Consider the following 20247-nt stretch of genomic DNA (forward strand, 5'->3'; position numbering starts at 1 on the left):
TAGTTTTCGTGAAGTAACCCCGAATACCTCTTGCAGTCCTCCATGAATCTTTAATTCTACTCGAGATTTTGGTTCATGTCATCGAGCGTCGAATTTGGATACATGCTGACATTTGGGTCCTGCTGAATGCAACCTTCACGGTAGGATGTGACGGGCAGTGAGAGGAGGATCCAAAAATCAAAAGAGAAAATTACTTTAAAGTTCATAGAGAAATATTAAGCTATTTATCATGTGAGATCAATTATAAATAGCATCATCTCTATACACTCTAAAGGGAAGAGGATCATCAAAGTATTTCTCCTCCCTTTCACATCTAAATCTAAAGATACATGAGATATTTATAGAAGCGTCAAACCTTAATTTTTAGAGTTTTCTTTCTTCACGAGGACTCCTTCTCATACTAAGATTCTTTATCCTCGTGGAACGCTGACTTAAGGAACTCCAAATGACTTCAAGCAAATCCTAAAGTGTTAACTCTAAAAGCCACTCTCTTTCTCACTCAGGTTAATCCAATTACCGAAGAAAGACTCTCTCTAATTTTTCTTCTTTATGGAAGCTTCCTATCTTACCTTAAAAGAAAAATAATGTTGTTGGATAAGAGATGACACGCCCTATTTTCTTATAGTTACGACAAATATAGAGTCTTTATGAGTCTGACATCGTACGTGCCATACAATATAAACATCAACACATGTGGTATTTAGTCGCATAACATGGAAAGGGAAAGTGCATGGGCCACACATGCGACATTTCTTCCAGCCACATATGTGCTACTCCGCACTACATCCATCCATATATATGATTTCAAGCTTAATGCAGAGTGGTGAAGGAATAACATTGTGTTTGATGAAAGATGCTTTAGGTGTTTTTAGCATCTCAAAGTAAATCACAAGTGGGTTAAGTGGGAGTGAGCCAATGCACACAAGGTTAAAAGATGAAGACCAAATGAAGTCCCAAAGCATGCAACATAATGATAGGCGAAAGTTGATTGCTAGACTCTAATCTGCCTTCAATCTCCAGCTCTGCAACCTTTGATCCTGACATACCTGCCTTGCCTTTGCAGATACATTCATTGTGTCTCACTGGAATATAACCTGGCATTATGTTTCAGTGGTATGGCATTGCTAGGAAGAAACAAGAAGAAAACCAAGCTGTTGTAATTAATCATTGACTAATAATAGTGTAAGTTCCTTACAAATTAATCTTAGTGAAGAATAATTGGGAAACATTTACTGAACAAAAGGAATGCCAAATAGCTTCTAGCTGGGATTTACAAGCTCATGTTATGCAATGAGATGTCAAGTTATGTATATTATTTGAGTAAACATCGGCTTTAGCTGCATGTTTGAGATCTAATTGAGATTACTATCATCGAGTACTGGAGAGGCAGGTTTTTAAGAGTAGGAAATAAAATGGATTAAGGCCAAACAAATTGGAATTAGGGGAAAGGAGGATGATGATATTATATATGTTGAGTTCTTATTCCACAAATATATATGTCCTGACGACAACAATTTAGAGCATAATAACCTTTCACTTTGCACTTTGTCGGGGAACTATAAAAGCAAACTCGTGCATGTGCAAGCGAATGAAGTAACCCAATCCTTTCTTGCTTTTATGACAGTTCTAAGAGAAAAGAGAGACTCGTCTTCTTCTTCTCAGTCTTAACAGCTTGTATCAGTAGACCCATATGATATCCAAGTGGAGCATGGCCTTTGGACAAGCTCTTTCAGCTTTGAAAAGCTCTTACTCGCCCCACACACACTAATGTCCCCTTTTCCTTGCTTTTCTGCCTCAATGGTCTCCTTGTCTTTCTCTCTTTCCTTTGATATGATCTTGGTCTCATGGGTGGTACCTGATTTCATGTGATCACATCTGGTCATACCATGTCTTGCCGGATGACGACTCTAGATGCAATGTGGCCTTCCCAAGGTAAACTCAAGATTGGGCTTTTCCGTGTTCCTCTCCGAGAAGCTTGACGAGTTCACGTCGGGCACCATCTCGGATCCTTTTGATTGCATGTCCTGCACAGCAAAAAAAAAAGTGGATGCCATTCTTTTCATTCGCCATCTTGATTTTCTCAAGCAAGCGAAGGCTACTTGTCATGTAAAATGATGGGATCAAGTAGTGTGACCTCGAAAGAATTTACGCTCCACGCGGTGGAATCGCTCGGTCTATCGAGGAAGCAGCCTCCCCTGCTGCCCAAAAACCCATCACCACAACAGAAGATTTCCGCATCACTAGTAGTCCATTGCAAGATAATTCAAGGAAAGAAAGTTGTCTTTCACTATTTGCTCGGTGTGAATTGCTTGCTTTTCTCAGCTTTGCGCATTGAACTAAAGTTGAACCCCCCCTCCCCCCCCCCCATGTGGTGCCCATTACCCATTAGGACAAAGTGCAGTGAAGTTTCACAAGGCTTAGCTTTAGCACCAAGAATGCAACCTCATAGAGAAAAGAAAGAATATGAAGTTGGTAGGCTTAGATACACAAATCTCCTAAAGAAAGTTGGGGTGTGCTTCTTGAATTTGTGGGGGGTAAGTAATCTCTTTAGTCCTTCAAGCTACTCAAGAAGATCATTAGACCATTATCGGGTTCGATGTTCACCTGTTCCTAGGCAGATGGAACAAAGTTGTGATCTTTTACTGCTTTTTGTGAGCACTTAGATGGAGACCAATATTATAGATAAAGAGAGAGAATGAAGAGAACTTGTAGCTTTGCCTGCCTAAAGTAGATAGATCATTGGGTCTTGTCACTGTAGTGGCAAGATTTCTTATTATGTTATTCTGGTGGCATTCATACTTTTGACATTCAACCATCATATAATATTCTCTTTGTTCTTTCAGTGTAAATTTACTGTAAAATACCTATTTCCAGTTTATTTCATATAAGACTAGCAGTTGACAAGAAAGAGCATAGAGGAAGGAAGACAGAATGCAACTATCGAAATGCATACATATGTTTGAGTGTATGATGGTTTAGTGTGAGATCTGAGATCTACAGATGCACAAACCATTTAGTTCTGTGGACACTGAAGACTCTTTGCTTGCTTTGGTAAATGAAATCAGGTGGCGATGTGCTACTTTTCTTTTCAAAATAAAAGAAGAAAAATCTTCGTTTCATTGGATATAATTACTGCATATTGACATGAGAATTTGCTGATGTTCTTATTTATGCAATAAAGAATTCATTGCCTCCAGAGAACCTTCTTCTTCAATTTTTGCTGAATATGAAGACTAAGCATACATCTCTGACTAAAAATGTTTTTTTTGCTGTAAGGAAATTGAACAGAAATAAACCAGACGAAGCAATATCATCACCTGGAAGAATTGCTCCATAAGCCATAATCATCTGTGCCCGTATCTTCAGTAGACCTCGCTCGTTGACCGGAAGCTTCTGTTCCCTGGATCTCAGGCAAGTTGTCATCAGAAATCTCTATAGGTTCATTTTGCCCTGGGACAAGGGAAATATGAGCTCGAGAATTGAAGCCACATCTTGATGCATTATAATGACTGAAATAAGAAGCAAATTGGAACCCGAAGAAAGGGAGGAAAACCTGCGATACCAGAGGAAGCTGCTTGTCTATCGGTCGTCTTCACGGTCCGATACATCTGCAATCATATACATAAAAAGCTTCAGGAGAGTTAGCAAGACACTTGTATGATCAACACAGTATTGGATGATTTAGGGCATATCCGACGCTTGATGTGGAGCACTTATTACCATGTACCATAAACAGCTCCACAAAATAAATGGCAAGGAAGTATCGGTGGCTGTACTTTTAGTATGTATCATTAAAGATTTGGGTTTGATTTGAGAAGGAATTTTGTGTTTTTGTCTCTATGATCAATAAGCTAGAAGCTTGCAGAACCCACTGTCGTCTGGGAGAAAGGAAGGAGATCAGATAGAGAGAAGAACCCTGCTGTCTTCTTTCGAGCGTGATCAATCTTGAAGAACCATTCAAGAGCTTCATTTCTTACGGCAGGGAGAAGAACTGGGAAGTAGTTGACATCAAACGGAAGAAGAGGAGAAATCCAGTAAAGCTGAAACAGTATGGTGTCCTATGGCCGTCGGAGACCAGTGTCGAAAGTAAGCTCGGTACCTGTAGGTGAGATTTCACATGAGCCAAGGTGAGATCTTTGACGTCCATGAGCTCAAGGACTGACTTGGGTGTTGCCCCTAACATCCAAGCGGCACAGCAAAGTAATGATTTCAGTACGCGGCAGCGAATCATGTCTGCAAGGGAGAAAGAAGAGAAGGATCCACATCTTACGCACTTTCATGGCCTCCCAGTAGCTCCACCGCATGGACGAAGCGGGCGTGGAGCGTGGTCGTCCACCGCATTCTTGGGGCTCTCATGCTTCGCTTCGCAGGGAAGCGCGGCAAGAATCTCGAGGTCGACCTCGACGATCCCTGCGCCGCCGAGTCACATGAATGTGGCTGGTGGTGGTGTTGCTGCTGCTGCTGCTGCCGCTGTTGGTTCTCGAGGAAGTGGAAGGCTGCAGGAGGGTTGTGGTACAGGGGAATTCCCCTTATCGGCATTAGCAGACCGAGATCCTGGCGGTATCCTTGGTGAAGCACCGGGTGGTGCTGATGGAAGTGGAGGTGGTGGTGGTGGTGGTGGCCTCTGTTGGTGCCGTGGGTCTCCGAGGCACTTTGGTTGGCTAAGGAGAACTCAAAGCCGGCGTTGTCAGCCTTGGCCAGCGATGGCGCGGTGTCGCTTTTGTCGGAGGACTCTATATCTCTCCAGCAAAACCCTAAGTCAAGATTCTCATCACTCGTCCTGCTCCAGCTTGGCGTGGGCTTGCTACTAGGAGGACTAATTTGCAGCGACAGGTCAGGCTGTGCCGGGAAAAGCTCCATGTTAGTTTTTCCTTCTTCCCCCCTTCCGCCTCCCTCCCTCCCTCCCTCCCTCTGGATCTTATCCTTCTCCTTCTCTACCCGGTAGCAGCACTACTTATATACAGGTTTGGTGCCGAACGATACGAGAGGAGGGGTGAGCATAAATGAGTCCGTGTCTGCTGGGGGAAGCGATAACTTGTACAGGAGTCGTGATCAAAGGTGGGAAGAGATGAGTTGTAAAAGGACCGTATGGTGTGAAGTGAAAGTTGTGGATTCTTGATAGCTTTACAGAGGAGGATAGGAGAGGAGAGGAGAGGAGAGGGATGCGTGCGTGTGAGAGGTGCGCTCGTGTGCATGAGGATCTTTAGGTCCGTCCATCCACACCATCAAATGGGAATGCGATTGCGATGGGCTTCTCATCGGGTGGGTGGGTTCTTCATGGACCTCTCTCCATGCATACGACCTATTACTTGCTTCTCCTGAAAACCGACCTTATGATAGATAGATAGATAGATAGATAATATGATGCCCTCCCGGCGTGAGGATGGGCATGAAATAGCGAGGAAAGAGTGGCGGATGGATGATGCAACGAGTTATGTGAATCATAAAGAGGGTCCTACAGGACATGTGATGCAGATGGAACCATGTCACTTGTACTTGGAAGAAAAATTGTAAGTAGACGCGTAATGTATGGGTCGTCCAGCGTCCACGAAGATTGCATAGTTACCCATACTCTCCTCGCTTCCTTGAAATACATACATGTCATCCACGTGGAGTGACAGCGCCGAGTCATGTCCATGTTATCTGTACTCACCTGTTCATTTTCCTGAGCCGACTTGGCTGCTTTCCCTCGATGACGATTCCTGCAGTCGAGCCATTATCACTGCATCCCTTCTTTCCTCCGTTCTGTCTCTATCTCCCTTCTTTCCTGCTCGAACCTTAGCTAGCTTCGACACTGTGAACACAGTGGCGAGACAGGGAGAGAGAGCGCTGATATGTGACAGGAAGAGATGGGATTATTTTTATTATAGTGGTGGTGGTAGTAGTATTTTCATCTTGACATGGGGAAAGAGATATCATATCATGCATGTGGATCGAAAGACAGCAACAGCACGTACCAAATAGACATGAGAGAGTGTACTGCTCAGAGAGAGATGACCCAGAGCTTTAAATGCCTTTGTCTTGTTGGTGGACTTGTTTGATGTTTGTGCTACCTCATATGCTCTCTCACATGAGCGACCACCAATGAACCAACACCCCAAAGAGACGTGTAACTATTTAAATTGAATGGCGTGGGATAAGATAACGCTTCCCAGAATTAATTTGTTCTGTCGCATCCGATATTAATGCACTCCCATCCCTCTGTTTACCACAGCGTGCATTTTAGTTGTATGCACACCAAAACATTGGGCTTCCGAGAACCTCAAGATTCCTCCACCGAGTTGTCCTGGGGGTTTCCAGGAACGAGACTGTGTGCGTGCCATGAATGGCGATTCTTTTCGGTGGAGTCAACCATCGGTGTGTGTCAACCCTCATGGCTAGATGATGCAGTTACACATACGCATGTATAAGAGGAGGTAAGTAGGGAGGATCGAGGAACAAGTATGAGCACCCGAGAAGCAGGGCCAATTGCGTCTTGTGGACGATATATTTAGTGAAGCCTTAGAGAAACATTACACCCCAAGGCTTCGGTAAACAAGATAGGAAGTTGGGATCCCTTTTAGTTAGTTTATAGATTGGGGACATACTAATGCATACATTATACTGCCTTAATTCCCTGTTGGAAAATAATTCTCAAGGGTGGTGGTAGGGCTAAAATATTGATGGAGAAGAAACAATAGAAAGCAAATACAAAAGAGAAATGTTATATCATCCATGGCATTCTATAGATCTGTGCTCGCACTTTGGAGTTCTGCTACCTTAGCCACGGGAGGAGGAGATAGTATAGTATATTCTCTAGTGTCGTGAACGTAGCGTCAAATTGGTAATTTCCAATCCATATCTGCGTTCTGGGATAAGGTAGATCGGATTCTTAGTTCGGCTGGCATATGCATCACCAATAGAATCCTGCTACTTTTATCCCCAAAAGAATAAAAAAGAGAAGGAGAAAGGCAAGAACGTACGAGTCTCTCCAGTCCCGTTAATGGAGACAGCTTCTTCCGATTACTTGGTTTAGAGAAGAGACATGATGCGTTTACGTTCGAGACCCGTCATCCTACAGATTCTTTAGGGCCCCCATATGACGTGATCTGATTCTTCGCCATGATGACCTTAATATGCCAGTCCTGATTGCTGCATCAGAGCTTTAATTGTTCTATCTGAAAGCACGGAAACCACATCCAACCATCGTAACATCTGTAGAATTGTCTTACCTAATTTCTTGAAGAGTTTCAGATACGGCAATTGGGCCAGCAGAGTGAATAAAATAGTTCACGGAACAAATCTATTCTCCTTTATCCTTCCTTCGCCTCTCTTCCATGAATCAAATCTGCAACGGAAGAAGAAGAAGAAGAAGACAGCATAACACAATATTACAAATGAAAACATCAAGAATGTACCTGTTGGGTTTATGGCGAGGAATAAAGACACCATGATTGAATACTTTGGTCAATCAAATCTAAATCGAATATTTTGAAGAAGTAGAATCTGGAACAACACTACCGATTCTTAAACAAGCTTTTCTTACGATTCCTACACACTCTTACCCCATTCACAGTCAATTATAAGCAGAACTGGGCATCTATGGGTGAAAATACAATCAAATGAAATGATTGTCTGGTGCTTCAAACTTGAACTCTCCCTGCCGGCTTCAGGGACACAGAGTAAAAAAAAAAAAAAAAAACCATCACAGGAATATAACTCTTAGGCAAAATGTTCAAACCACATGCACAATTTCGTGTGCAACTTATTCAAGTGCCAAATGTAAGAAATGAATCATTTGAAGAACAAAGTAAATCAGAAAATTAGCAGAATGATCATTCCTGACAGTGGAATCGTAACCGAGAAGAAATGATCCACCAATATACAACTAGTATGATACAATTCTACTGTTGTTCAGCATTAGAGAATAAGAAATGTGGTCGAGAAGAATCAAGTCGTGCCAGCACCTCATTTGGAGGCCTACACAAAGAATCAATTAGGTGAGTTGACCTGTTCTAACTCATCTTGTTAATTGATAACTGTGATTAGTCCGACGTTGCTTTCTATTATCAGAGACCAATTAAAATCTGAAGTTAGCATCCGCCCAACACAGCATGCTTCTATGAGGCATGCCAACTAGTATATTTGCCCCCTGGAAATCTACTGCCAGAATCATCTCGTGCAACTGAACCACTAGGAAAAGAAGGTCCTCTAACTTTTAAGCGCTTTGTCCCAAGTTCGATGGATGGCGAATTCCTGATGATGTCTAATGAGTTGGATTGAAGACCATCCCCTTTGTTCCGATTCACTTTTAGTTTAGTAACTTCATCAACAAAGACTTCCCGTCTGATTTTGAAGGATTTTGGTACCATTCCTTTGGAACTCCTGCTAAAAGCAGGTTCAAGGTTCTCAACAAAATGACCAACTGGAGCAGAATGATCTGCCATGGAAAGATTAGATTCTGATGGTGCCACATGCAGATGCCTTCCTTCCGGACGGACCTTCTTCAACCGTTTTAACCCCTATCGATAAAAATCACAATGTAGACCACGATAGTTAATAAATAAAACAAAGAAATTCAATGTGAAAAAAAAAAAAAAAAACAAACGAGAGCTAAGTGAAGCAATTAACCAAACACAAAGAAATTCAATGTAGCATAGAACAGGAATAAGCAATTCGAATAAAGTTCAAAGCCAGAACTTAACCACATGAAATGCATTTATTCACTGAAGTGACTGTTTATCTAAAAATCTAGAAATCAGACAAGCCAATGCACAAGATAGTGCTGCTGCAACCACCACATGAATCACCTTAAATTCAGGGAAAACACTGGAGATTCAATCATGCATGTGCAGAAGGCCATAAACGGGGACGGAGATTTTCAGAGATGATGCTCATGATAAGAATATGCTGGACAACAGAAAAATGAATTTCAAAAGAGGTACATAACAAACTAATTATCTTAAAACCTTGGTGGAATCGCAAGTTCAAGCCATTTTAGTATCAAGATTCAAGAGTAATATAAAATGAGTGTGTAATATAGACATCTATAGTGTCTGTCATTGGCTGATGGTATTTTTTTTGCATGATGAAAATTTAGTTGAGTTTTAAACTTGAATTATAAAGAAATGCTAAAAACTAAATAATTTAAATTTAAGTTAATACAATTAACATGATGGTAAGAAAAGAATTGAGAGTGTAATCAAGATGGACAAATGACAAGTTCTTGTGAATAAAAGACTTAGATAACTTGTTCATAAAAAAGAAGAGGTTAAATTGAAGCATTGTTCGCAAGTATAAGCAGGTTGTTACAGTGAATAGTTTTGCTTAATCATCATTTGTCTTTCAAGTCAAAAAGAAAAGAAAATAGTTGCAAAGAAGTTATGCTCTATTGGGTGGGCGTTAAGCAAAAAGAAACAACACATGCAAAAAAAGAAACTGAGAAAAATATTGAGATGAATGTGAGAAGAAATGTTTTCTTTCACAAACACTTAAAATAGTGTCAACAAAGGATAACAAATCACTTAAGGTGATGTAAATATGTTAAAATAAGATTTATAGATGTTAATTAGGATTAGTAATGTGAGAAGAGGTGGAGAAAGACCTAAAAGAAGCTTACTAGAAACAATGAAAGATAATGCTCTTGATTTACCTAAAGACAATGTTTTGAATATCGGTCGGGTCAATGCGTACCAATTGGTATTTGCTGGTTCAATCAAGTTTTGGTATCAAAACTTATAGATTGATATCAATAGATATCAATTTATTTTTATTATTTTATCATAAAAAAAAGTAGTACTATGTTACATTATACTTACCGAAAGTTTGACGAATCAACATAAATTGATCATATTAGATATTTAGTATAGAAAATGAAAGAAGAAAAAGATAATAGAAAAAAATTACTAGGACTACATGGTGAAATTTTAAAGATGATAATATAAACACTTTTTTAGAATAAGATGAAAAAGGGAACGACTTGGAATTTAGATGAGTATAATATTAATATTATTTAAATTATGATGGCCAATAATATTAGGAGCTTAACAAAAGAGATTTTTGATCAAACTAAAAGTAGAGGTGTAGCCTTAAGAAAGAGTTGGGTGGTGGTGCGAAGAAGTTCAAAAAATAATTTTTACTAAAAAATCATGTTTTAAAGATTGGCAAAACTGGAAAAAAAAAAAATATAGAATCTAAAATGAGGTTAAAAAAGCTACTAATATGGTAAGAAATAAAGCTTATAATAATGTTTATAATAAAATAGAAACTTAAGGCAATGAAAAAGATATATATATCAAATTACTAAAGTTAGGGAAAGAGTGTATAAGGATTTAGGTAATATTACTTGCATTAAAGATGAAAATTAATAAATACTTATTAATGATAATGAGATTAAAGAAAGATGAAAAAATTACTTTATAAATTATTTAATGAATATTCTACACAAGACTTAGATTTAACGATAAATAATAATAGTAGATTTAATAATCATAGATTTATTCATAAAATTAGAGCTAATGAAATAAAAGACACATTAAATAAGATGAAAATAGCTAAGAGTGTGGGGCCTAATAGTATCCCTATGGAGGTCTAGAAAAGTTTAGGGGACAAAGGAGTAGTTTGGTTAACTAGCTTATTTAACAAAATTATGAGACTCGAAAGAATTCCTAATGAATAAAGAAAAAAAATTAATGTCAATTACAAAAATAAGGATGACATACAAAATTATTCAAATTATAAAGGAATTAAGATCATGAGGCATGAGCCATATTATGAAACTTTGGAAAAGAGTTTCAAAAGTAATATAAGTCTTAAAAAAATATCTTTAAAAATCAATTTGGTTTTATGCCTTGAAGATCAACCATAAAAACTATTTATTTATTTAGATAATTAACGAAAAAGTATAGGGAGAAAAAGAAAGATTTACATATGGTTTTTATTGACTTAGAGAAAGCCTGTAATAGGGTTCCTAGATATTTATTATGGTGCTCTTTTAGAAAAGAAAGGTGTATCTATTAATTATATTGATGTTATTAAAAATATATATGATAATGTAGCTACTAGTGTTAAAATTGAGTGTGTCTAGTGAGTTCTCTATTAGCATAGGATTACAACAAGGATCCATATTAAGTCCTTACTTTTTCACATTTATAATGGATGAATTTATTAGTCACTTACATGACAGATCTCCCTAGTGTTCATTATTTGGGAATAATATTGCCTTAGTTGATGAGAGCCTAAGTGGAATTAATTATAGACTTGAGCTATGAAAGCAAACCTCAAAAACTAAAAGCCTTAAATTATGTGGGACTAAAACTGAATATATAAAATATAATTTTAATATATCTAGAAATAGACAAAAGAACACAATTAAATAGGATGGACAAAAAGTCCCTTTAAGTATCTTAGATCAATTATTTAACAAGATAGAAAGATCGATGAATATATTATTTATAAAGTAAAAACAGGATAGTTAAAATAGCAAGCAACGTTAGGAATCTTGTGTGATCATCGGATACCTTTGAGATTAAAAGAATTTTTAAGAGACAATTGTGATATCAACAATACTTTATAGATCTGAGTGTTAAGTACTTAAGAAAAAATATATACAAAAGGTTTGTGTTGCCGAGATGAGAATGTTGAGATAAATGCATGGAGTTACTAGGAAAAATAGAAAAAAAAAACTTTTACTCACTCGGTGATTTAAAAAGCGCTAAGCGCCAAAAGGCGCCAAGGTGCAAAAACGCCCGAGGCGCTCGCCCAAGCGAAACGAGGCACTAAAATAAAAAAATATAAATTAATTAATAAATATAATTATTTAAATAAAAAATATTAAATTAAAAAAAATCTTACAGAATCACAATATCACATTAACAAAAAAATCTCAAAATTCAAAACAATAACAATAATTATAAATAAATAAAAATTAGTAATATTAAAATTAAAATAATATATTATTAATCTAATAAATAAAAAAATATTGTTGCTAGTATACAGTTAACAATATACTGTTAATAGTATTCTATCGAGTCGATGTGAGTAGAGGGAGTAACAGTAACAGTAGCAGCAATGGCAGCGGGAGCGGGAGCGACGATAATGGCAAGCAGCGTTAGTGGCAGCGACAGCGGTGTAAGAGTAAGACTGAGGCTCCTGATTGAGGCAATAGTGACAACGGCAGCAGCGACGACGAGCAGCGACAGCAACGGCAAGCAATGACAGTGGAGAGCAACGACAACAAAGACAGGCAACGATAGCGGAGAGAGGCAACGACAATAGAGAGGAAATGTCAGCGACAGAATCGCTAGCAGGGTTAGGGTTGGGGAAGTCACGAGAGGGATGTTGGGAGGCTGATATCAGTGCTTTAGTTGGTTCAATCGAACTAACTGAAGCACTGGAGACCGAACCAAACGTAAAACATTGGTTCAGTCGTCTGGTTTAACCCAGGTGCTTGCCCGAAGCGCCCGACGCCTGGGCTCGGGCAAGCGACTAAGCGGCGCCTCTTTGAAGCGAGGCACCTGGACATGCCTCGCCCGAGCACCCGAGCGCCTATTGAAATCACTGATCTCATTATTGGCAAATGATCCCTGTAGCTGACCCTAAATAGTTAGAATTTATAGTTTTGTTATTGTTGTTGTTATACTATGTTACATTAAACTAGTATCAACCAATCCAATAGATTATGTTGGATTAATATCTTTAATCATTCCCTAATGAGTGGGAAAACATCCAGATAGTGAACACTAAATAGTTGGAACATTATAACATTTTGTGAATGTTGATTATGTAAAACACTTACACCAAATTATTTGCTTCCTTATGATTGCAACCTTCGAATAAGGCCAGAATTTGCAAACATCATGATTCAATGTTGTGCATATATGCAAGGACCATTCCATTAGATTATGACCAAATAATTAAAAAAAATAAGATAAGAAAAAATAGTTTTCTATCTTCAAGGTGTGATAAGAGTTAAATCATTAATTAGGAACTAGATGAAGTTTCCAATGCTATCAAATCGAAAGATATGATAAAAGATATAGCAGACGAGTCACAAGAGCTAGTTTTATGCCACACTCCACATAAGTGGCATGCGGCATGCTAGCACAGCACTAATATGATGAGAAAACTGGCCAGTGGTGCCTTTTCTCCAATCCAGTGTCATGTTAGCATGCTTCCTTGTGGATACCATGTAGGCTGAGCATGTGGCAGCCTTAACAAGTGTGTGGGGGTGGTGCATGTGATCCTTGATCCGGATGTCACAAGATATAGTAGTCCTTGTAAACTTCTCAATGGCACAAATAACAATAGCTTCCTTCATTTATGTATTTAGAGACAACCATGAGCTTCTCTTTTTCCAACTTTTTCAATAAAGAAGATAAGATCAAATAATTTCTGACATCTATATAGGCAAATAACTTTGACAAAGCCACCCTCTCTTGAATCCTATTTACATATATGCTAAAAGCATTTTTTAATAGAGACCCAATATTCTGGTCCTAAGAGAAACCAGATAATGTCTAGACAATGATATCCATCCAAAAACTATGCTGGTTAGTGACTTCATGTGAATCAGTTAATGTCTGATTGCACATTCTAGTAACTAGAGAGTTACACAAAGGTACAATTCTTGAAAGGTCAGCATCCATGAAAATGGAGGTATAAATTAGTAAGTTGAAACACTAAATACATTTTAATCACTAGTACTCCAATTTGCTAGATAATCCCCTAATGGGAGTTTAATAAAAATTTCCTTTTAAAAAAACAAAAAAGGTACAATGTAGATGGTCCCATCTTATCCATGCAATTTTAAGAACTTTTTGTCCCTTTGGTTTTTCTATGCTTAAAGCAGTGCTTTGCTGCAACAAATGTACACTTCAATTCAAAACCACTTCTAACATGTCACACAAGAGACACAAGGCAACAATAGCAAAATAAACTATTCATTGACAAAGCCAGTATTGAAAATATGTTATCTCATAAATAAAATTTCATGTGATAATCAAAGACTGCAAGAAGGCATTAACTATAAAGGTAAACAAACCTGTTGTTCACGGAGGCTACAGCCAACTACATCACTGGCAGATCTTTTCTCTAACTTGATTCCAGACCTACGCTTAACTCTAAATATTTCAGAGTCAGATTCATCCTCTTGCATAACTGAAGTATCAGGAGAACCACCTTGATAAATAGCTGCATATCTATCAGGAACTAGAACTACAGATTGACATGAACTGGGTGGGTTGGTGCAAGATAATGTTCCTATATTAGGTTTTGCACAGACCTGCACACAAAATTGGCAAATGAATAAATCTCCCATGAAAAACATAAATCGGTCAATATCCAACACATGAACATAAAGAATGAAATAAAAGCTGCAACCAAATTTCTTACATGCAATTGAACTCCTTCTGACCCAACAGATGATGACACTGGTACAGAAGACACAGATTCTAGAGTTCCATACTCGTTGTAATCTTTAACTTCATAGCTTGTTTGAAATTTTATCTCACAATACGGAACATATCCATCATCTTCAGCACTGCTGAATGAGCTAGACCATAGATGAAAATCATTGCCTTGCTGAACCTGCTTCTGAACTTCGTCTAGTACATCATTGTCCTGTTCAAAATCCCGTGATATAGCTTCCAATTTCAAAATATCTCCCCTCATAAATATAACACGATCAGAACCACAGTGGCAGCTCCTAAGCTCTTTATCTTAACATAATAAAGATTGAACAAGTCAAATCATAGTGAATAAGATTTACAAGGAAAACACATTGTTGTCTTCAGTTTGATTTCATACCATGGCGGAGACACATCGGTTCCTTGTGGCAATTACACTTAACATGAGAAACATAGCAGTCACGTCTGCAAATGCTACATAGTACAGTCTCGGTATTAATCCATGCACGAGTCCCTAACTTCATTAGTGACCAACGAGCATGATGCTGGAAGCGCATTAAGTTCACAAAAGAAAATTTAATGCAATGTTGGGAAACAAAGTCTTCAGTTGAAGAGGCAGGACTTTTAGATTCAGAATTTGATAATCTCTTGGAAAGAGACACTGCTTCCTTACAGAGGAGTTCCTCATGAGGGAGCAATGGTATCCTATTGAGAAGTGCATATCGTTGACTAGCCACAGTACCCAGTGGGAACCAATTACCAATGGCAAAATTCACTGCTTCACCACAATTGAACCCTAAAGATTCAAACAAGGAAAAAAGCTTTCAGAAAGCTTAGATTGTTATGAGATAACATAGTGAAGGAAGTACATGAACGCCAAAAAAAACAAGAGAACGCCATACTGAAAAAGGGCTGCAAAGCCACCTCACCATGACTGAAGCCTGCATGATAAGCTTGAGGAAAGGTGACAATAAATTCTCCAGGTTTCTGTACAGCTTTGTAAATGGGAACATCATGTTTCAGTAGAATATTTGGAGGAAACATTGTGGTCTTTCCCAGAAGAACATCAAAAGCTGCATTCTCTCCTTCGCCTTGCAAAATATCGGAATCATACACATGACTTCGAACCACTCTTTCAAAATCTGGTGCAGCATGGCCTGGAATTCCATACCAGGTCTTGGAAGCTCCACAATGATGATAACTAATGCTAAAGATAAGTTCAAACCATAAATCAGTCAACTCTTTGATCTTACACAAATAAAGGACACAAGTTTAGATATCAAAGTTCCAGTCAAAACCTATATAGATAGTGATCTTCAACATGCCAAGCAAACATACTAAAAAGCATCCCAATGTAAAGCATGGGGTCAGTTACTCCCTGCAATGAACCAGAAAACAGTTTCAAAAACCAAAAGCATACAGGATCAAAGTGACAGAAAAGACGAATTTGTTACTTACTGGAATTGCATTAACCAGATGCCGTAGTACAGACTTCGGCAGCCGAGAAAACCTCTGTATATAAAAAACAAATTTAAAAAGTGCAATTGGTCAACAAAACCCAAGTGCATCAACAATATTTTCTAAATTCAGATGAGTTCAAACTAATGTTTTTGTAATATAATGTGTGCCATACAAATAAAAAAATGGAATAAATTGCTCAGCAAATTCTAGGGTAAACAGGCAAAGAATTTTACCAATTTACATATAAATATCCAGAGATAACAGTAGTCTAATTCTATAAAATTTTCAGCTAGCATACAGTATAGGATTAAATTGATGATTAAATTAAATCAAATTGATGATTAAAGTTACAGGATTAAAGCAGTGAAAACCAGTTCGCCTGACATTGATGGTATTGCTAAAAGTAGACTTAAACTGATGGGAAAGGATCCATACGGCTGTCTCCAAATATTAGATAAAAAAGATTTTGCCCCAGAGGGAGAGGAAAAGGGCAGAACATAATCACCTTCAAGTTCCAATTGCTTTGTCCAAGTTCATCTTTAGGTGATAATGAGAATGCACTTCCATCTACATCACAAGCATACTCAACAAACTCTGACTTCCCAAATGCAATTTCATGCCAAAATTGCTCTTCCACAAATTTAGCTGGAAGACATCCAGAACTTGAATATCTTTGAGAGAATACCTTGTTTGCCATCTTCTCAAATTCCCGAAATGTGTATTTTCTGAAACTCACTGACCATTAGGATATGCATAATATAAAGTTCAAGAATCAAACATCATTAGATAACTAACCTTCCACTCATGAAAAAGGTGACCTTGTCATCTGCAGCCCACTCAGCAAGACGAAGAGGTTGAACCCTTGTAGTAAACTTAAATCCAGCTTGCTCCTTCGTTAATACAACACCAGCAGGAACTGAAGCACTTATAGGGGAAACAATCTTACATATGCCTGAAGCATGTAGACAGGTTAACATAGAAGATAAAATAGAAGTCATGCATTATCAAAGCATGAAGTGCACTTAAGTAATTCATGATCGATGTGATTTATGTACTAAATAAACAATAGATCCATCACATGAACTAGATACCTAATAGGTAGATATGAATCCCATTCAACATATCAGATCCATAAGGCATAAGCTTAAATTAGCTGGTGATGAATTTGGCTTCTAAAACATTTCAAAATGGATCGATCGATCACATAGTAAAACCTTTGGAACACTATAGAAAAATAAGCATGTCAAAATGACAAATAGTCCTCATGCAAAAGAGAATGACCTTTTGCCCATAACTATTATTGCATGCTTGAGTGCAGTGTGCTTATAGCTATTTAGGGCAACTGACAATATTGTTCTGTAACACAAAAAGATCTAAAATTATCTTATTTTAAAACATATGCAAATTTATTGTAGTGTAGGTTGTCATTATACTTTTGTGTATACAGATATGCAGATTGATTCATCATCTATAACTTACTCTTGTAGGTATAGAACAGCTACAACAAGTTGTAGTTCCCAATAAATTGGGGCCAGCTGCATTTATTTCGTTGATAAGTCTATAGAAACTCAGAAAAAAATTTTATGAAAAATAACATGGTCATTCCGTGATAAATTTTCTAAACACAAGGACTGCCTTCTGGTACCCATGGCAAATTGTATAGATATTAAAATAAAAATTTTGCAAATTACAATTATAAAAGACTGCATCATGAAACATTTGAAAACAAAAATAAGGGGAAAAAATCACAGCTTTCATGCACATTTGCATCAAGAAGACCCTGATGAGCAAAATTTGAGCCATCTGGAGAAATCAAAAGAAGGCTTTCCCTTTTCCTCATCAAATTGAGAAATCATCAAGAGAGAACAAAGTAATAAGTCACCATAGAAACCACTTTAAGACAAAAAAAAGAATGGATGGCACACAACTTTCAAATGGGAAGAAACTTTTTAAACCATTTTACATTAGGTTCAAATGACAGTTTAGGACAAACTTGTATAAAAAAGCAGGTGCAAGCACAGTGTTACTTCACAAATTATCATTGATTCAAGAAAATAATCATACCATATCTTGAAGCAAGAGGTGCAATCTGTTGAAGATAATCTAATGGGTTCTCAAAATCCTCCTTTGAAGGACAAAATACAGGACATTCTGGGATCTTTTCTATCCATTGTAAGTCAGACATGTCAAACTTTTTCACTTGGTGCTTGGAGAAAGCATCCTTTCCAGAACCACTGTCATGGGAAAATGCATTGACATTTCCATGAATCCTAGTACTACATGATGATGAAATCCTTAAGGCATCCCCGCCACTTCTGGACATTGTATTGACCGCATCGATACCTTCAGGGACAATGCCAGACATTTTCTGTTGAAGTCTTCTGCGCTTCAAGATTTCTAATCCATTTTTAACTTCTCCAGACAAGCACGACCGTCCTTGCACCTGCTAAAAGATAAGAAAAAGATGACAAATTACAAGATAATCACATGGAGTTAAAACAAGACTAAACATCTTTTGTTTGTTCTTATAAGTACCAAAAGGCAATTATCTATCAAGCACGAACCTGTATCCAAACCAAGAAGTTATAATCAACAACCTTCGTATCAAGTTTCCAGAGGAAAATTGCAATTAAAAAAAGCTCATTAATTATGATGAACCAGCCAACACATGACAAGATAAGAATACTTGAAACCGAAATTTGGTGTCAATTTGATTTACTCCATGTTCATGATACCCAGAGTAAAGCTGGTTGGAAGGTTGAGCATGAGGAATTTACATAATTAGGGGTAAGAAACTAAAATATGCCAAAAAATCTGAGTAAGAAAAGCTACTACAAAGCCACAACATGCCGGTCGAAGGTCGTAGTAACATATTAAAGGAATGAAACCCTAAAGTAGGCTTTAAGGACATTGACTACAGTCCCAAAGGTAACACAGTTAAAATTCGTAGGTCAATTTGTCTCTGTCCCAGTGAGTGAACAAAGCACTATCATATATTCCCAAGAAACAACTCGAGGTTGTACTAGATCTCCAAAAAGGAAAATTATTCTGAAGCATCATGAACAGTTAGAAAACAAAATAGAGCATTTTCTTTCCAATTCCGTCCTTGTAACAATCCACGGTGATACAAGCCAGAAGGCCCAAAATTTATGCAATATAAGGCCAGAAAAGTCAGAAAAACCTCGTGATTGCCGTCTGATACCGCAAGCACGAGCTAATCCTACAAGTCTCACATTAAAGTATCAAGCTCGAGCGCAATGCCGTCAAATTGTCGACACGTAGTTCAGCCATGGAAGTCTACATCGATAAATCGACCACTCTTACAGCATCCTCTGCAGGAATTGGTCTATATTTGGAAATCCCAAATCATTAGCGAACAGCTAGAGGAGACGAGGTAAACAATTCTGCTTTCAAGCATAAAGAGACACAGTGACGAAACAGTGACGAAGTTAAATTAAGCAAAATAAACTAAGGAAAGGAAAGAAACCCAAGACGGTGGTAAAAGCGGCGGATGGGAAGTCGGTGAATCTAACAGTAACCCGCAACAAAAAAGGAAAGAAATAATTCCTCGGATAATATTACCAAAAATGAGATGCCAAACGATTCCCGCGTGGAGAAGAAAACAAGAAAAAGAAGGAAGCGACGAACCATCCAGAAACTCCTATCCAATTGAAAGAGGGAAATGGAACGAAGCACTCCAAGATCTCCGCGTCTTACCATCGCATACCGATCCTCCACCGTCCGCCGTGGAATCAAAGAAGCCCACCTAAAAATGCCGCAATCCTTCCCGCAGCACGGCACCGAGAGAAGCCACGCTAGGATTCGAGCCCCCCTTCCCTTACTCCCTCACGAAGAAAACGAAGAACGAAGTATGCGGTCGGGGGCCGCCGCCGAGGACGAGGAGGAGGAGATTCTCCGGGGAAGATGGGACGTTTTTCGGCGACTAGGGGGAGGTTTCTCGGCCGGCGGAGAAGACGAGGTGTGGAGGCGGGGGCGGACGGGATCTGAACAGTGCGGAAAGGGGGAGGCGAGTTCTCGGAGAACCGGTCACAAGGAAAGGAGGCACCTTCTTACAATTACCCCGCAAAATATTATTGCTCCCAACAGCAATTTAATTCCGTAATATTAAAATCCCATGGAAAAAGAGAGGAAGCGGTAGTTGTTGGTGGTTCGACCGAACGCCATTCCTGACGGAACCGTGTTCCTATGAAAGTGCATATTTACCCCTACTCGTTTGCCTGTTTCTCCAAAAGACCATCGTAAATGCCCTTCATGTCCAAGGGTATTTTGATAAACTCGGGAGAGTAGACCACGGGTTGTTGTTCCCAGACCGTGGGCGGTTGAGGTGGACCCCTGCGGTAACTGGCAGTTCGAGTCGGAAAACCGCCGACGCCAGGGGGGC

At 38.5% G+C, this 20247-nt stretch overlaps 2 protein-coding genes across 4 annotated transcripts; both read right to left on the reverse strand.

Annotated features, from left to right (window-relative positions):
- Positions 1-1589: 1589 nt before the first annotated feature.
- On the reverse strand, positions 1590-4905 carry LOC135630960 (probable transcription factor KAN2). 2 transcript variants are annotated; one of them, XM_065138290.1, is made up of 6 exons: positions 4275-4905; positions 4100-4176; positions 3563-3608; positions 3318-3450; positions 2135-2195; positions 1590-2024 (listed from the first exon to the last, which is right to left on the reverse strand). In XM_065138290.1, the coding sequence occupies exons 1-6, from the start codon at positions 4858-4860 to the stop codon at positions 1908-1910; spliced, it is 1020 nt and encodes a 339-aa protein (XP_064994362.1). In that variant the 5' UTR covers positions 4861-4905; the 3' UTR covers positions 1590-1907. The 2 variants fall into 2 exon arrangements, with proteins under 2 accessions (XP_064994362.1, XP_064994361.1); XM_065138289.1 differs by having other exon boundaries at positions 3554-3608.
- A 2806-nt stretch (positions 4906-7711) lies between these two features.
- Positions 7712-19949, reverse strand: LOC103975235 (lysine-specific demethylase JMJ706). 2 transcript variants are annotated; one of them, XM_009390143.3, is made up of 11 exons: positions 19563-19949; positions 17910-18288; positions 16641-16797; positions 16351-16570; positions 15843-15896; positions 15683-15762; positions 15314-15591; positions 14785-15180; positions 14371-14696; positions 14021-14260; positions 7712-8501 (listed from the first exon to the last, which is right to left on the reverse strand). In XM_009390143.3, exons 1-11 carry the CDS (start codon positions 19563-19565, stop codon positions 8100-8102), a joined length of 2535 nt encoding a protein of 844 aa, XP_009388418.2. In that variant the 5' UTR covers positions 19566-19949; the 3' UTR covers positions 7712-8099. The 2 variants fall into 2 exon arrangements, with proteins under 2 accessions (XP_009388418.2, XP_009388417.2); XM_009390142.3 differs by having other exon boundaries at positions 17910-18291.
- Positions 19950-20247: the final 298 nt, after the last annotated feature.

The sequence above is a fragment of the Musa acuminata genome, chromosome BXJ3-2, assembly GCF_036884655.1.
Source record: "Musa acuminata AAA Group cultivar baxijiao chromosome BXJ3-2, Cavendish_Baxijiao_AAA, whole genome shotgun sequence".
Classification (NCBI taxonomy): domain Eukaryota; kingdom Viridiplantae; phylum Streptophyta; class Magnoliopsida; order Zingiberales; family Musaceae; genus Musa; species Musa acuminata.